At 34.4% G+C, this 15,687-nt stretch overlaps 2 protein-coding genes across 2 annotated transcripts; both read right to left on the bottom strand.

Moving 5' to 3' along the window:
- Positions 1–493: 493 nt before the first annotated feature.
- On the bottom strand, positions 494–3,109 carry CBG03660 (the record flags this gene model as incomplete). Its single annotated transcript, XM_045241790.1, has 4 exons — positions 494–884; positions 1,695–1,951; positions 1,981–2,142; positions 3,005–3,109. 4 exons carry the CDS (start codon positions 3,107–3,109, stop codon positions 494–496), a joined length of 915 nt encoding a protein of 304 aa, XP_045092454.1.
- Positions 3,110–5,086: 1,977 nt separating this feature from the next.
- Positions 5,087–11,366, bottom strand: CBG03659 (the record flags this gene model as incomplete). The annotated part of the gene is made up of 5 exons (XM_002629893.1): positions 5,087–5,220; positions 6,225–6,507; positions 7,855–8,492; positions 9,654–9,843; positions 11,238–11,366. 5 exons carry the CDS (start codon positions 11,364–11,366, stop codon positions 5,087–5,089), a joined length of 1,374 nt encoding a protein of 457 aa, XP_002629939.1.
- Between the last annotated feature and the right edge of the window lie 4,321 nt (positions 11,367–15,687).

Here is a 15,687-nt window from a genome sequence, read left to right as displayed (position 1 = left end):
CTTGACTAAAAAAGCCAAAAAAATTGATAAAAATCCGAAGTTCTTTGAAAAAATTCGAAAAAACTGGAATAATTTTTTCAAAAAAAACCTGAAAATCGAAAAAAAAATCCTGAAAATTCCGAAAAAATGCAAAAATTGAGGAAAATGCCGTCTGCAAACATACTGCACACTTTCTCCTCTACAGTAATCCTGACTAAAAAATCCGAAAAATTCAGAAAAAACCGGAATTTTTCCAAAAAATGTAGACTAATTTGAATAAAAATCTTAAAAATTGTCCTCATAAAACATTGATTTTTTTTGAAAATCTCTGAAAACTTAAAATTTTTATTTTTCGAAAAAAAAATTAATCATTTATATTTATTCGAAAAAATGTCATCAATATTAGAGAAGCACACACACAGGAATTAATTAAGGATTAGGTTAATAATCAATTATTTACAGCCAATCAATCAATTATCGATTTATCGATTTATTCAAAATTCTGGGAGATCATTTAAACTGTCTTGTGCTTCTTGGCCACCTTCGCCTTCGCCTTCTTCGCCTTTCGTTTCGTGTTTTTTGCCAATAGCCTTTTATAAGCCCATAGTCGTTTCTTAAAACTATCCAAGTCTTTTGCCCTCGGGACCACACATGGACCACGAGACGGATCGGCGTCTCCGATTCTTTCTGGGCAATACATACTGTTTAATTTGACAGTATCCCATTTTGTGAGCAATCCCACACGTTGGCCGGCTCCAATATCCGCATCGTTCCTTGCTGGACAGTAGGCTGTTAGGCGGAACTTCTCGCGGGCCCATAGAGGTACGGTAATGGATTCAGGGTCGAATGGCCATGTTAGTTGGATTGGATTGTAGTCTGGAGTGCCGAGATTGGGGATACCGCCGCTGGAAAATGGTAGATGTTTGGATATTCCGGGATTTCTGATTTTTAAAATTTATAAATTTTGAAGGATTTTAGATTTCAATTCATGATTTGGGTGTTTCGATTTTTCGATTTTGGAAATTTGAAATTCTGAAAAATAAAAAATACAGAAATTCAGAAATTCAGAAATTCAGAAATTCAGAAATTCAGAAATTCAGAAATTCAGAAATTCAGAAATTCAGAAATTCAGAAATTCAGAAATTCAGAAATTCAGAAATTCCGAAATTCAGAAATTCAGAAATTCAGGAATTCAGAAATTCAGAAATTCAGAAATTCAGAAATTCAGAAATTCAAAAATTCAGAAATTCAGAAATTCAGAAATTCTGAAATTCAGGAATGCAGGAATTCAGTAATTCAGGAATTCAGAAATTCAGAAATTCAGAAATTCAGAAATTCAGAAATTCAGAAATTCAGAAATTCAGAAATTCAGAAATTCAGAAATTCAGAAATTCAGAAATTCAGAAATTCAGAAATTCAGAAATTCAGAAATTCAGAAATTCAGAAATTCAGGAATTTAGAAATTCAGAAATTCAGAAATTCAGAAATTCAGAAATTCGAAAATTCAATAATTCAGATAGTTTGAAAAGTTCAGAAAATTTAGAATATCTCAATTTTTCGCTGGATTTCTTAACTATCTAATTATAAGATGTGCAATTTTGGATTTTCTGAATTCATGAAGATTTTGCTATTTTCAAAAAAAAACAATTTTTTTTCAATTTCTTTGTTTTTGTTTCAAACTTCACTATCTCATTCCTATAATCAGATGTACTCACTCAATAGCTTGTACATAAGACACCGCATCTGGCCGATACAGTTCCCTCTGTAGTCCCATAAACCGAACCAATTGATCCATAATCATTCCTCTGGAATTATTGAAATTCGATGGTTCAAACGAAGACTGTGCCACGTAGAGAATCGTTCTATCTACGAGTCCCTCAACGACTGCATCTGAATAAGCCGCGAATTTTCCAGATTTTCTTATCAGCACATGCGGAGAATTGGAATCCCATCGATCGGCATGATACCATGGCTTGTATTCTTGCTCCTCGAATTTCACACAAGTACTCTTCCGATTTGATTGAAGGCGTCACGAAGGACGGTTTTCTCGAAATCTGTTAGACTCGGCCAAAAATACACCTTTTGAACTGGTTTTCGAAGGGTTCTGTCCTCAAAATCCACTGCGTCAATCCCATTTGCACTTCGGGTTCCAACGGCGAAAGCCTGGAATAAGTTTTGGAGATTTCTTTTGGATTTTCTGATTTTTTTGGTTTTCAGAATAGTTGAGCACAAATGTTTGGGAATTCTGAGGATTTAATTATTATTTTTGATTTTCTAGTTTTGTTAGATCTATGAAAATACCCGAAAAGTTTAAAAAACTTCCATTTATGGGATATTATTTTTTTTTTTAATGTTTTTTTTTCAGATTTTTTGAATTTTCAAGAAAATTTGAATTTCTGAATTTCTGAATTTCTGAATTTCTGAATTTCTGAAATTCTGAATATCTGAATTTCTAAATTTCTAAATTTCTGACGTTCTGAATTTCTAAATTTCTAAATTTCTGAATTTCTGAATTTCTGAATTTCAGAATTTCAGAATTTCTAAATTTCTAAATTTCTAAATTTCTAAATTTCTGAATTTCTGAATTTCTAAATTTCTGAATTTCTGAATTTCTGAATTTCCGAAAATCATCTGAATTTTTGAATGTTCAAATTTTCGAATTACAAAATTTTTTTCCTAAATTTCTGATTTTACCCTTATTTTGAGCCAATATATCTCATTTCCCATGAGAGATATCAAAAATGTGTCAACTGATAAAATGTTGCTGATATTGTGATAAACATTTTATCAGTTAACAGGTTTTTGAAATCTCTAACAGTAATTGAGATAATTGAGCTTAAGTTGTGCAATGTTCAAATCGTTAAAAAATTTGTCTATTTTGCTATATAGTTACAGATTTTTAAAAAGTTTCTCCAAAAAAAAACCGAAAATCTCCAAAAATCTCCAAAAATTCAAAATTTCTGATTCTTAAATTTTGAAATTCCCCAGCATTTTAATTTTTGAAAATTTTTTTGAAAATTCTTACCTTAGCTTTCGTCCTACAACCCTTCTTAGTAGTCACCCCAACAGCAGTAGCCGTACCAAATCCAACGATTACTGTAACCACAAGGACTAAACCGAGTAGCCGCATTGTTAAATTTGGCAATAGATAAAGTGATAACAATCCGGGATCCAATGATAAGACAGAAGAAGAAGAAGAAGCTAATGAGGTCAAATGCGAAGAACAGGAAAAGAGACAAGGGCGGTCTTTTCCTTCGTTTTCCCCTAATCAGTATCCTTGTTTTATAAGGTTTTTGGTGTAAAAAAGAGAAAGAAAAGGCGGGAATTTGCTGTTTTATATAATTCAAAACGTAATTATAGGGGAGATGGGGTTTCAAGTGTTATAGTAGTTGCCACCCACCCATACGAGAAATATGTATATGTTTCCGAAAGTCGATTAGGCTAGCCTAATCGACTTTCGGAAGGGATATATTGGCTAGAACCCATAAAAAAGCCCCCCCCCCCCCCCATTTAATGGTTATATGGAAAACAACATTTGGGTATGCTTAGGTGTAATAAACAGAACAACATATGATTGGATCCTTGAGGAGTTGACTAGAATCTATCTCATGGAATTAGAAAAAACCCAGTTAACTTTGAGCCAAAGTTAGTTACTGTAATTTGAGCTCATTTATCTCAGTCCCTCTATGAGATATGAAAAAGTTGTCAACTGATAAAATGTTTATCATATTATCAGTAGAATTTTGTCAGTTGACAACTTTTTGATATCTTTCACATGAAACGAGATATAAGGGCTCAAAGTAGGAACATACCCTTCACGGTTTGTAGAGTAGCAGAAGAAAGCAGCCAACTTTGGAGCCCTACAAAAGTGGTCCAGTTTTTTTGGATTTGTCTGAAAATTCCAGATTATACTAAACAAAATTATAGCTTCAATTTTGCAGTTGACAATTTTTTGCAGCCTTTTTGGTTTTTGAGGTATGCGCCTTTAAAACAACCATTTCCAGCGAGAAAGATGAGGAGGGCCTCTCCTATAGGGGGAGACGGTACTTTTAAAGGGGGGTCTCAAAAACCAGAAAGCTACAAGAAAGTTGTCAACCACTAAAATGTGTAAAACAGAATTTTCCACATTTTTGCAATTGAAAACTTTTCAGCTCTTTTGGTTTTCGAGATATGCGCCTTTAAAAAGTAAATGCGCTCCAATGAGAAGTTGAACTGTTATAGGATTTTTGAATTTCTTAAAAACTTCGATATTCTCAGAGAAAATTATCAGATCAAAAAATGCCGAATATCTGTATTTTCAGAGTTTTAAAATTTTGAATATTTGAAAAAATTTCAATTCGAAGTTCGAGGAATTCTGAACTTTTTAGATTTTCACGAATCTCAAAATTTTCAAATTCTCAAATATTCAAATTTTGAAATTAAAACAATTCCTAATTCTGAGGTTCTGAACTTGAAGTTTTTTAAGATTTTCCTCGAATTTTCTGAAGTTTCCAATTTTGAGAATTTCGAAATTTTTACATTTTTTCAGAATTTTTCAGTCATTTCCTTTTTTCCATAAAATTCTCAAAACCCCTAATTGCATAATTTATTGCTTTTTTTGAAGGAGACAAGTGGTGTAGAATGCGATACAATCAAAGAAAAATTTGGTGGGAAATTCGAATTTTAAAATTTCCAAAAAAAATTGAAAATTTCAAATTTCAGTGACTATATACACAAAGAAAAAAGAGAAGAATTTACATAGTATATAAGTTAGAGAGGGGAAAAAGAAGCAATTTTTCAGTTAAACTGAGATAAGAAATATAAGATTTGGCGATTTTTTAGGGAAAATTTGGAAAGAGGAAAATGCAAAAAAATCGATTTTCGGGAGGTTTTTTACAGGGATTTTTAACTACCCGTACATCAAATTTTGTTCATAAATGTTTTTAAAAATGAAAGAACGAGACAAGCCGATAAAATGCATAGAGAAATGTATCAGGTCATAAAATGTGGGGGGAGAATTATAGCACAGAATATATATATATATATATATATATATATATAATTTATACAGGCAGGCGGGAAAAAAACGAAATTCAAAAAACGGGAAAATAGGAGAGTTTGGCTATAATTACAGATCTGGAAAACGTGTCGGATCCTCGCGATACGATGTCGGAATTGTGAATAGTTTATCGTGGATGTTATTGGAAAATTGGAACTTTTGAAATGTGACTTTGGCGGCAATGGTGGCGAGCAGGGGGATTTCTGGAATATTTGGAATTTGTAGATTGAATTTTGGAATATTTTTTCCCAGATTTTCAAAAAATTCCGGATCAAAAATACAGTACTCTCTCAGTGATCTCAATCGTTTTTCTAGTAGAAATGGATTAAAATACATTGGAAATGGTATAGAAGTTTCGAAAACTCGGACGTTCCGAAATCGAAATACCGTAAAACCTTCCAGCTTTGAGCCCATTTATCTCGATTCCTGTGAAAGATATCAGAAAATGGTCAACTGATAAATTGTTCATTATAATATCAGCAATACTTTATCAGTTGACCATTTTTTGATATCGAGAAGTGAGATAAATTGTCTCAAAGTTGACAGTGTGGGGGGCCCGTCTTTTACAGGATTTACGGTATTTAAAAACCAAGATGTTTTGAAACTCGGACATTTCAGTACCGCGAATTTCAAAAATTGGACGTTTTGAAACTCGGACATTTCGGAATTACGGCATTTCAAAACTCGGACTTTTCAAAACCGGACATTTCGCAACCGTAATAATACAGTCTCTCTGGGTTTTGAAATTTTCGAGTTTTGAAGAATCGCGGTTCCGAACCGTTATAGTTTTTAAACGTCACAGTTGTGGTTCCAAAACGTCACAGTTCTGAAACGTCACGGTTTAAAAATGACGCGGTTCTAAAACGTCCGGATTCTCAAGAAATATAGTTCTAAAATGACGCAATCTTTGAGTTTAGATGCATCGCGGTTCCGAATCGTTATAGTTATTAAACGTCATAGTTCTAAAACGTCGCGATGCTAAAAAAGAAATTCCGGAAATGTGTTGTTTTTTGTTCAAGTTTTTGAAATTCTGATTTTTAGATTTTTTCTCAAATTTTGGGAATTTTGAATTTCGAATTTTTTCAAATTTTGGAAATTCCCAATTTCATATTTTTCAAATTTTCTTCAACGGTACTGTATAACCTCGAAAAAAACCCATAATCTGAAAATCTGAAAATATTCAAAATCCGAAAAAGGCTAAACTAACCAACACAAACCGGAAACCCGGGTGGTAGCCGTGCCGAACAGAATCGTCTCAATTTGTCCAAATGTTTAAACGGCGCAACGACTTCCAGTAGATCCACCAAAACGTCGACTGAAAGCGGAAACTCTTCACTCATCCCCACCAGAGCTTTGAACTGTTTCTCGTTGGTTTTGACGATTTGTGGACGACCCATCTGAGGTGGGGCTCCTGGAGCTGCTCCTGAGTACTCTTCCCATGTCGTTGGCAAGCGGCCAGGTGGTGGCAGCGATTTTCGGTGTTGGAGACTCTGAAAATATAGATTTTCGAACTTTTTGAAAAATTCTCAGAAACTGAGGAAAGTTCAAATTTCAAAAAATTTTAAATTTCGGATTTTTTTTGAAATTTTTGGAATTCCGGAATTTGGATTTTCTTGAATTTCAGATTCTAGATTTTCAGATTCAACATTTCAGAATCATTTTGTTCAAATTTCCAAAAGTTTGGAAATTTCAAACAAATCTGAAATTTTGGAAAAATCGAAAAATTTGAAAATCGGAAAATTCCATAAATTCAAAATATACCGAAAATTCGAAAAATCTGAAAAATTGAAATTTCAGAATTCAGAAATGGGAGAAAATTTTTTTCGGTTTTAAAAGTCTCGAATCTCTACATCTACAGTAATCTAATGCTACAGTAGTTTGAAATTGTTCAAATTTCAAAAACTACAGGAACCCCTCAAACAATAGGATTCTTCAAATCAACCGTAATCTACAGTAACACAGCGTCGAAAAACAAAAATGATTGCCGTTACCTAACCTACAGTAGCCTCATTACAGTATGCTACAGTAATCTACAGAAACCCCTTTTTTTCGGAAAAATTTCTGAAAATTTCAAAAAAAATCCCAAAAATCTGAAAAATTGAAATTTCAGAAATTGGAGAACAAACTTTTTTGGTTTTTAAAGTCTCGAATCTCAACATCTACAGTAATCTAATGCTAAAGTAGTTTGAAAATTGTTCAAATTTCAAAAACTACAGTAACCCCTCAAACAATAGGAATATTCAAATCAACCGTAATCTACCGTAATCTACCGTAATCTACAGCAAAATTTCAGAATTTAAAAATCTAAAAATTCTAAAAAATCATGTTTTTTTGGGTTTGAAACCTCCAAACAATAGGATTCTTCAATTCTACCGTAATCTACCGTAATCTACAGTAACATAGCGTCGAAAAACAGAACTGATTGCCGTTACCTAACCTACAGTAGCCTCTTTACAGTGAAATAGAGTAATCTACAATTTTTTTTTCAAAAAATGTCAAAATTCCAAAAGTTTTTATTTTGGCTTCGAAATGTCCCAAATCCCAATTTCTACAGTAATCTAATCTTATAGTAGTTTGAAAAAAACTGGAAAATCGAAAAAATTTCAAAAATTCAAAAAATCAGAAGTTTTCAGAAATTTCTTTTTAAATATCCAAAAATCCAAAACATCGAAAAACTCCAAAATTTCAAAATTTCAAAATCTAAAAATTCTCAAAAATCATGTTTTTTTTGGTTTGAAACCTCCAAACAGTAGAATTCCTCAAATCCACTGTAATCTACAGTAACCTAAAATAGAAAATTTCGAAAAAAACTCAAAAATTCCCAAAACATTGCTCACCGCAAACTCATCATCATTAACCGTATGTCCACTGGTCAGACTCGACAATATCGATTTATTCTTCTTAACATCATCACTACTCAGATGCTCTCTCCGCTTCCTTGTCGTTAGCTTCAGACCCTCAACACTATAGAAATTGACCGGGAAGTCGCCCATTTGCTCTTCCCTCGCGTGTTTGAATACCCATCCCGAGTAGGCTTGTTTAAATCCAACGGTCTTTGTGGACATATGAGCATTAACGATATCTGTCGACATCAGAACATCAACCTCTTCGTCAATCTCCGCTTCTGATTCCTCTCGTCTGCCCCGTTGGAACACCTTCGTCTTGTTGTCCATCACAACCAACTGCTCGCCGGGCGGTGCATCCACATTGAACAAGAACGTAATATCCCCTCGCTCCCAGTTCCTCTCGCTGAAGTCTGCTAACGTCGTGTCCATTCGAAGGAGATTCCCTTTTTTGTAAATTAGACAGACGTCTGATGGGAGGATCCGCGAGAGGAGGGGTATCCATGACTGGAAGTCCCATTTGAATTCCATATAAAAGTCGCCCAGGTCGTGGAACATTTTCATCAGGTGCGGCTTGCCACGTGTCATCTTCTCGTTCGTCTGGGTTTTCAGCTTTCGCAGCATTTCGGTTACTGTAATGAGAAATAGGATAATTGGGATGGTCAGAAATTGCTGAGAAAATAATCTTAATCATTTTTTAGTAGGAATGGAAAGTGGGACGTTTCAGAACCGATACGTTTCATAACCCTGACATTTCAGAACCGGCAACTTCGAAGTCAAGACTTTTCAAAACTCGGACGTTTCAAAACCGGACATTTCGCAGCCGTATTAATAAAGTCTCTGGGTTTTGAAATTTTCCGAGTTTTGAAGCATCGCGGTTCCGAAGCGTTATAGTTCTTAAACGTTGCGGTTCTATAATGATATAGTTGCGAAACGTCATAGTCGTGGTTCTATAACGTCACAGTTCTAAAACACCATAGTTCTAAAACGTCATAGTTCTAAAACGTCGCGATACTAAACCGTCGCGGTTCTAAAACGTCACGGTTCTGAAGCGACACAGTTCTAAAACGTCACTGTTTCAAAACGTCGCGGGTGCAGAACGCTACGGTTCCAAATCGTCGTGGTCGTGAAGTACCGAAGTTCTAAAGAGTCGCGGTTCTGAAATGTCATGGTTCTGAATCGACACAGTTCTAAAACGCCAGTTGTGGTTCTAAAATGTTGTGATTCTGAAACGTCACGGTTGTAAAACGTCGCGGTCCTGAAGCGACACATTTTTAAAACGTCGCGGTTCTATAACGACAGAGTTGCGAAGCGATCAGTTCTAAAAACCGCTGTTCTAAAATGTCGCAGTTCTGAATCGTCATAGTTCTAAAACGCCGTGGTTCTAAAACGTCATGGTTCAAAATCGACACAGTTCTCAATCGTCACAGTTTTAAAACGTCGTGATTCTATAATGACAGAGTTGCGAAGCGGTCGGTTCTAAATGTCGCAGTTCTGAAACGACGCGGTTCTTAAATGTCGTTGTTTTCTAACGACATAGTTGTGAAGTGGACAGTTCTAAAAACGACAGTTCTAAAATGTAAAAGTTCTGAATCGTCATAGTTCTAAAACGTCGCGGTTCTGGAACGTCGTAGTTGCGAAGCGGTCAGTTTTAAAAACCACAGTTCTAAAATGTCGCGGTTTTGAAACGTCGTAGTTGCGAAACGTCAAAAATGGGAAATTATCATTAAAATGACAAAATTTTCAGATTTTTTTTCTCAAAATTTCAAAATTCAAAAACCGAAAAATCTTACTAATTTGTCGATCTCCATAGCTAACCGACTCCATCAGTGGATTCCACCCATCGATATTTTTGATTCGAACCGGTGCATTATTGGCCAACAACATCGCAATCGCTTCTCGATGTCCCAACATTGTGGCGATGTGCAGAGCCGTGTTTCCGTGCATATCCTTCTCGGATAGACTCCTTCCAGCGCGTAGTAACTGCAAAAATAGTGAATTTCGGAGGTTATTGGGTCAGAAATAGGCATTTTTCAGTGATTTTCAGCAATTTTCAGCCAGAAAATGCCCTTAGGAGCTTTCTGGATCAACACAGTTCATTTCACCCGTTTTTAAGCTATTCTCAAACGACCATATTCGCTCAGAAGCTTCCATAGTCAAAAACAGCCATTTTCAGTTATTTTCAGCTATTTTCAGTCATTTATTGCTATTTTCAAGCTATATTTCGTCAGCTTTTCAGCTATTTTTCAGCCATTTTTCAGCTTTTTTTCAGCTTTTTTCAGCTATTTTTCAGCCATTTTTCGTCCTATTTTTCAGCTATTTTCAGCTATTTTCCAGCTATTTTCAGGAAATTTTCAGCAATTTTTCAGCTATTTTTCAGCTATTTTTCAGCTATTTTCAGATTTTTTTCAGCCATTTTTCAGCTATTTTTCGGCTATTTTTCAGCTGCTTTTTGGATATTTTCCGGGAATTTTCGGCCAAAAAAGCCTCCTGACGCCCTCAGAAGCTTCCAAGGTTAAAAATAGTCATTTTCAGCCAATTTTTTCAGCCAGAAAAACCTTTAGATGCTCTTAAAAGCTTCAAGCTTCCAGCGTCAAAAATAGTCATTTTCAGCCATTTTTCAGCTATTTTTCAGCTATTTTTCAGCTACTTCCAGCTATTTTTCAGTCAGTTTTCAGCCAATTTAGTCATTTTTCTGCCATTTTCAGCGTTTTTTTCGGTTTTTTATTTACTGCTATAAAAAACGCTCAGATACTCTTAGAAGCTTCCAGAGCCCAATATAGTCGCTTTCCACTATTTTTCGGTCATTTTTCCGCCACTCTTTCGGCCACTTGCCAGTTATATTACGGTCATTTTTAGGTCGTCTCAGCTATTTTTCAGCCATTTTTCAGGTATTTGTCAGCTATTTTTCAGTCATTTTTCAGCTATTTTTCAGTCATTTTTAGCCACTTTTCAGCTATTTTGCAGTTATTTTCAATCATTTTTCGTCCTACATTTCAGCCATTTTTCAGTTATTTTCCACGGTTTTAAAACCATAATTAAGCAATTTTTTCAGTCATTTTCAGCTTTTTTCTAGTCATTTTCAGCCATTTTTCATATTTTTCTCGGCTATTATTGCAGTATTTAAAAAAGCCTCCAGATGCTTGCGGAAGGGGCTTCCATGGTCAAAAATAGTCATTTTCAGTCATTTTTTCAGCCAAAAAAACCTCCAGATGCTCTTAAAAGCTTCAATGTTTTAGGGTCGAAAATTGTCATTTTTCAGCCATTTTTCGTCCTATATTTCAGCATGTTTCAGTTATTTTCAGCTGTTTTTTTTAAACCATGGTTTTTAAGCCATTTTTCAGCCATTTTCAGCTAATAAAAAAAACCTCCATTACCTGAACAATGGAATGTGTATCATTGAAGAATGCTGCCTTGTGCAGCGGATAGGCTTCATGGTCGAGACGGGCGGCCATCCGTTGGCCAATGATCCACGCGTCTTCGGTTCGAAATTTCGATGACATCATGATGGTGTTGAGGATCGAATGGGTCTAAAACCCGGAGGTTGCTGAACCTGGAATAATTGGAATTTAGGATCTAGAACTTCGACGAAATAATGGGAAAACGAAAAAAATGAAGGAAAACCCTCTAATAATATGGCATAGGGAAAAATTGAGGGAAAAGACACAAAAACGCACAAAGGATACTGTAATTTTAGCCCAACTTATCTCTGCACCTATAAAAGATATCAAAAATCTGTCAACTGATGAAATGTTTATCATATTATCAGGCACATTTTGTCAATTGACCACTTTTTGATATCTTTTATAGAAAACGAGATAAATTGGCTCAAAGTTTATACTATGTGGACTTCTGTAAAAGCTACTCGGAAAACTGTGTTTATTAGATTCAAAATCGAAATTTTTAAATTATCTCAAGTTCTAACTTCCAGGAAAAGAAGTTTTAAAACAGCTAGAGCACTCAACTCTGGCTTTAAACACTTCCCTACGTCAGAAGAACCACATGGAAAAGTCATAGAACACATGTTTATGAGCTGAAGAAAGAGTAAAGTGTGTTAAAAGCCACACTTTGAGCATTCCAATGCGATTTTTCTTGAACGTTTTCTAAATTAATACCTTTTTCGAAGGAATGTAGCTACAAATGATCTACAGTAGGATTTAGTTTGTCTAGTGTGCTGTTATCTACGTTATCTGATCAGTGTCTATTATCATAATTATCCATCTGCTCAATTAAATATTCACACGGTAAGAATGATGGAGTAGCTGTTGATGAGCTGGAAAAAAGAATAAGCATCGTCTGGAATTGAGCAAATTCCAGGAACCGCTTCTCTTTTCAAGAAAGGAAGAGGATTAATGACTCGAGCATGAAAGTCATAACAAGATTAAGGTAATCCGGTGGAAAAGGCTGGGCTCACAAAGTTTTAAAGAAAAAAACAGCTTAACCGACCGGAAGGGGAAGACGAATCGAATTAGCAGAATCTTGGAAGCAAATATCATAGAACACAAAACTTCCAGAAATTTCCGGTTAATCAAAATTTGTGAAAAGAAAACTTCTTCTGGATGCCAGACATGAGCGGAATAAAAATTTTGAAAATCCGGAATAAGGAATGAAAATTTTAAAATCCGGAATAAGGAATTAGGAATAAGGAATAGAAAAAACAATCGGAATAAGGAATAAGGAATTCCGCTCATGTCTGCTGGATGCAGGTAAAGAAGTTAATCTATCGAAAAACTGTGAACCAAGAGTGTCTGCGACTTTAGGATTACTGTACATTTGAAGACAAAGGCGGCCTAGTTTGGCTTCTCTACTTTTAGATTATTAAATCGATTTATTTCTAGATTTTTAAGCCCTCGTAACTTGTCTATCTGTCCTTCCATATATATATATCCTTTTTTTCATTTTTCCTAGTTCTCTACTTCTCTCTTGTGTCGGCCTCTTCAATACCCTATCAACGTGATAGTATCAATCATTCTTTTCTCTTATATAGAGAAAAATTTTAAAAACTTTTACACTAGTGTGAAGAAAAAAGGGCGTACTGGTCGGAGGGGCAAAACAAAAAAGAGACATAAACTTGCAGAAACCGAGAGATAGAGATACCCAGAGAAAAAAAAGAAGGTGTATGCATTTTGGATGAACCAAGTGTACGTAGATGAGGTCGAAAAATGCTTGAGGATCTAGGAATCCCTTAGATTCTTGAATTTCTAGATTCTTAGATCCTTAGGTTCTTAAATCTTTTGATCTTTAGATTCCCAGATTATAATATTTTCCTAGATTAGGAATCTAGGGATCTAAGGACCTAAGAATCCAGGTTCCCCAAAATCTAGCGATCCAAAAACCCAGACAAAAATCCTTATTCATCTCTACAACCCCCAATTTCCCTATCAAATTCAAACCACTAATTTCAAACAAAAAAACAGAAGCTATTTCCGTCGAAAATCGCCGAAAAAAAGCGCCGCGAGGAATGAAACCCACCAATTATTTAAATTATATATATGATACCACTTGTATGTATCTATACGTTTGTTTGTTGATTTGACACATAAAACGACGTCAAAAAGGGGGGGGGGTGCAGGGAAAGGCTTCAATTTTGACAAAAAATAGTAAAAAATTTTGGGGTAGTAAAAAGCCAACAAAATCACAAAATTCTGGAAAATGAAGCCTAATATTTGTATTTCTTGTAGCCTAGAGAAAATGAATGGAATAGAAAAAAGGAGCTTTCAGCCATGAAGACTTGATAGTGTCCTACTGTAGATTACTGTTGAGAAACTGATAAGTTTTTCTACAGTAGTCTACAGTAAAACACTAACAATATTAAGGGATATTTCAAAGGCGCATTAGACGGTTACTGTATTTTTTGGCTTTTTTCCCTTTACATAGTGACAGTCGCTAATTTTCAAGGGGAGATAATCGGACCTGATTTTTCCCCTTTTTTCCATTTTTTTTTCAGTATTTACACAAGTAGGTATAATTCTACTGTTCCATGTGTATGTGTATATTCCATTTTCACTTTCAATAGAAATAAATAATAATAATGGAGGTTATTAAAATGGTTGGCCTATCATAGAGGGTTGAAAAAAAAAGGGAAAGTGAAAAAAATGAAAATGAAAAAGGACAGCTGAAAAATCATAGAAAAATCTGAAAATTTCGAAATTTCAAACTTCAGAAACATCGAAAATTAGAACATTGAAAAAGGAGAATTTCAAACATTCAGAATTTCATAATTTCTGAAATTTCAAATTTTCGAAACTTTTGAAATTCTAATTTTTACGGAATTCTCAGAATTTTCGAATTTTTCCACTTTTTCCATTTTTTCTATTTTCAGATTCCTCTTAAAAAATGGCTGAAAACTCCAAAAAATTCTGAAAATCGACTTTCTGTCTAAAATTTGAATAGTTCTAAAAAAAAATTTTCCTGAAAATCACAAAATCAATAATTTTAAATTGGCTGAAAACTATAAAAATGTGAATTTATGTCAAAAATTCCAAAAATTCATAAAATTGAATTTGCGCTTAAAAATCTAGGAATTGAATTGTTGTCTAAAACTCTAAAAATTGGGGAAATCCCAAAAATTTCCGAAATTCCGATTTTCAAAATTTTCAAAAATCCCAAAAATGCGAAAAATGAAAAATTGACTGTAAATTCTAGAAATTCAACATCTAGCTCACAATCTGAAATTCCAAATATTCCAAATTTTACGAAACTTTGAGAAATTCAATTTTTGTCAAAAATTTCTAAAATTGGCTGAAAATTATAAAAAATTTGAATTTATTTTCAAAATTCCCAAAAAATCCGATAACGGATTTTCAAACCCAAAAATTCTAAAAATTCGAAGATAATCCAGGAGAAAAATTCTAAATTTCAAAAATCCCAAAAATGCGAAAAATGAAAAATTGACTGTAAATTCTAGAAATTCAACATCTAGCTCACAATCTGAAATTCCAAATATTCCAAATTTTACGAAACTTTGAGAAATTCAATTTTTGTCAAAAATTCCTAAAATTGGCTGAAACTCCGAAAATTGGAATTTCGCTAAAAATCGTAATTTTCGAAACTGAAAAATTGCCATTTTTGGACTAAAAAAGCTAGGATTGCTCAGCTTAAAAATTCTGGAGAGAATATCTGATTGCCTACCCGGAAACCCGCTAAACTCCCAATCAAGCCAAAAATGCTCGCCCAAAAACAAAAAGAGTGGTAATTTCGAAATCTGAGCAATCCTACTAAATCTCAACCCAACAAACGAAATTGACCGGAAAACGAGAAGAGAGAGAGAGAGAGAGAGAAGATGTCGTCGACGAAAAAGAAGAAGAAGAGGAAGAAGAGGAAGATAACAAAATTTGTCCGAAAAAAAAACGGAGAGATGGAGACACGCAATGCCAAAAGGCGCCTACTATGTTATACAACACACCCATATTTTGAATGTTGTCTTCTTTATTTCTCGACGTCTCCAATTTTTGGAGGGGGGGGGGGGGAAGGAATGAATTGAGACGTAGAGACGATATGTCATGTATATGAATTCAGAAGAGGTGAGAACAAGAAGAATTCTTCATTTTTTATGTCCTACTTGAGTCTTTTTCAAGAGGAAAAAGAAGAAGAAGAACTAGAAATGGTGTTGTTGTTTTTTTTTCAGAAAAGATGGATGGCCTAGAAAACCTTTGAATTCCTAGGCCACCGTGATAGTAAATTTGATCATACTTGCGGACGGGCCCTGTCATAGTTTCTTTTAAGATTGATAATTTTTGACCAACTAAATTAGATATGGTAGAACTCGACGAGCACTACAAAATGATTCTATTTGGGACACCGTATCATGTTTGTGAACAAAGTTAC

This window comes from Caenorhabditis briggsae (genome assembly GCF_000004555.2).
Source record: "Caenorhabditis briggsae complete genome, chrII, whole genome shotgun sequence".
NCBI classification, from domain to species: Eukaryota; Metazoa; Nematoda; class Chromadorea; order Rhabditida; family Rhabditidae; genus Caenorhabditis; species Caenorhabditis briggsae.
The sequence above is the reverse complement of the archived record's forward strand: the minus strand, read 5'-3'. Positions and strand labels throughout refer to the sequence as shown.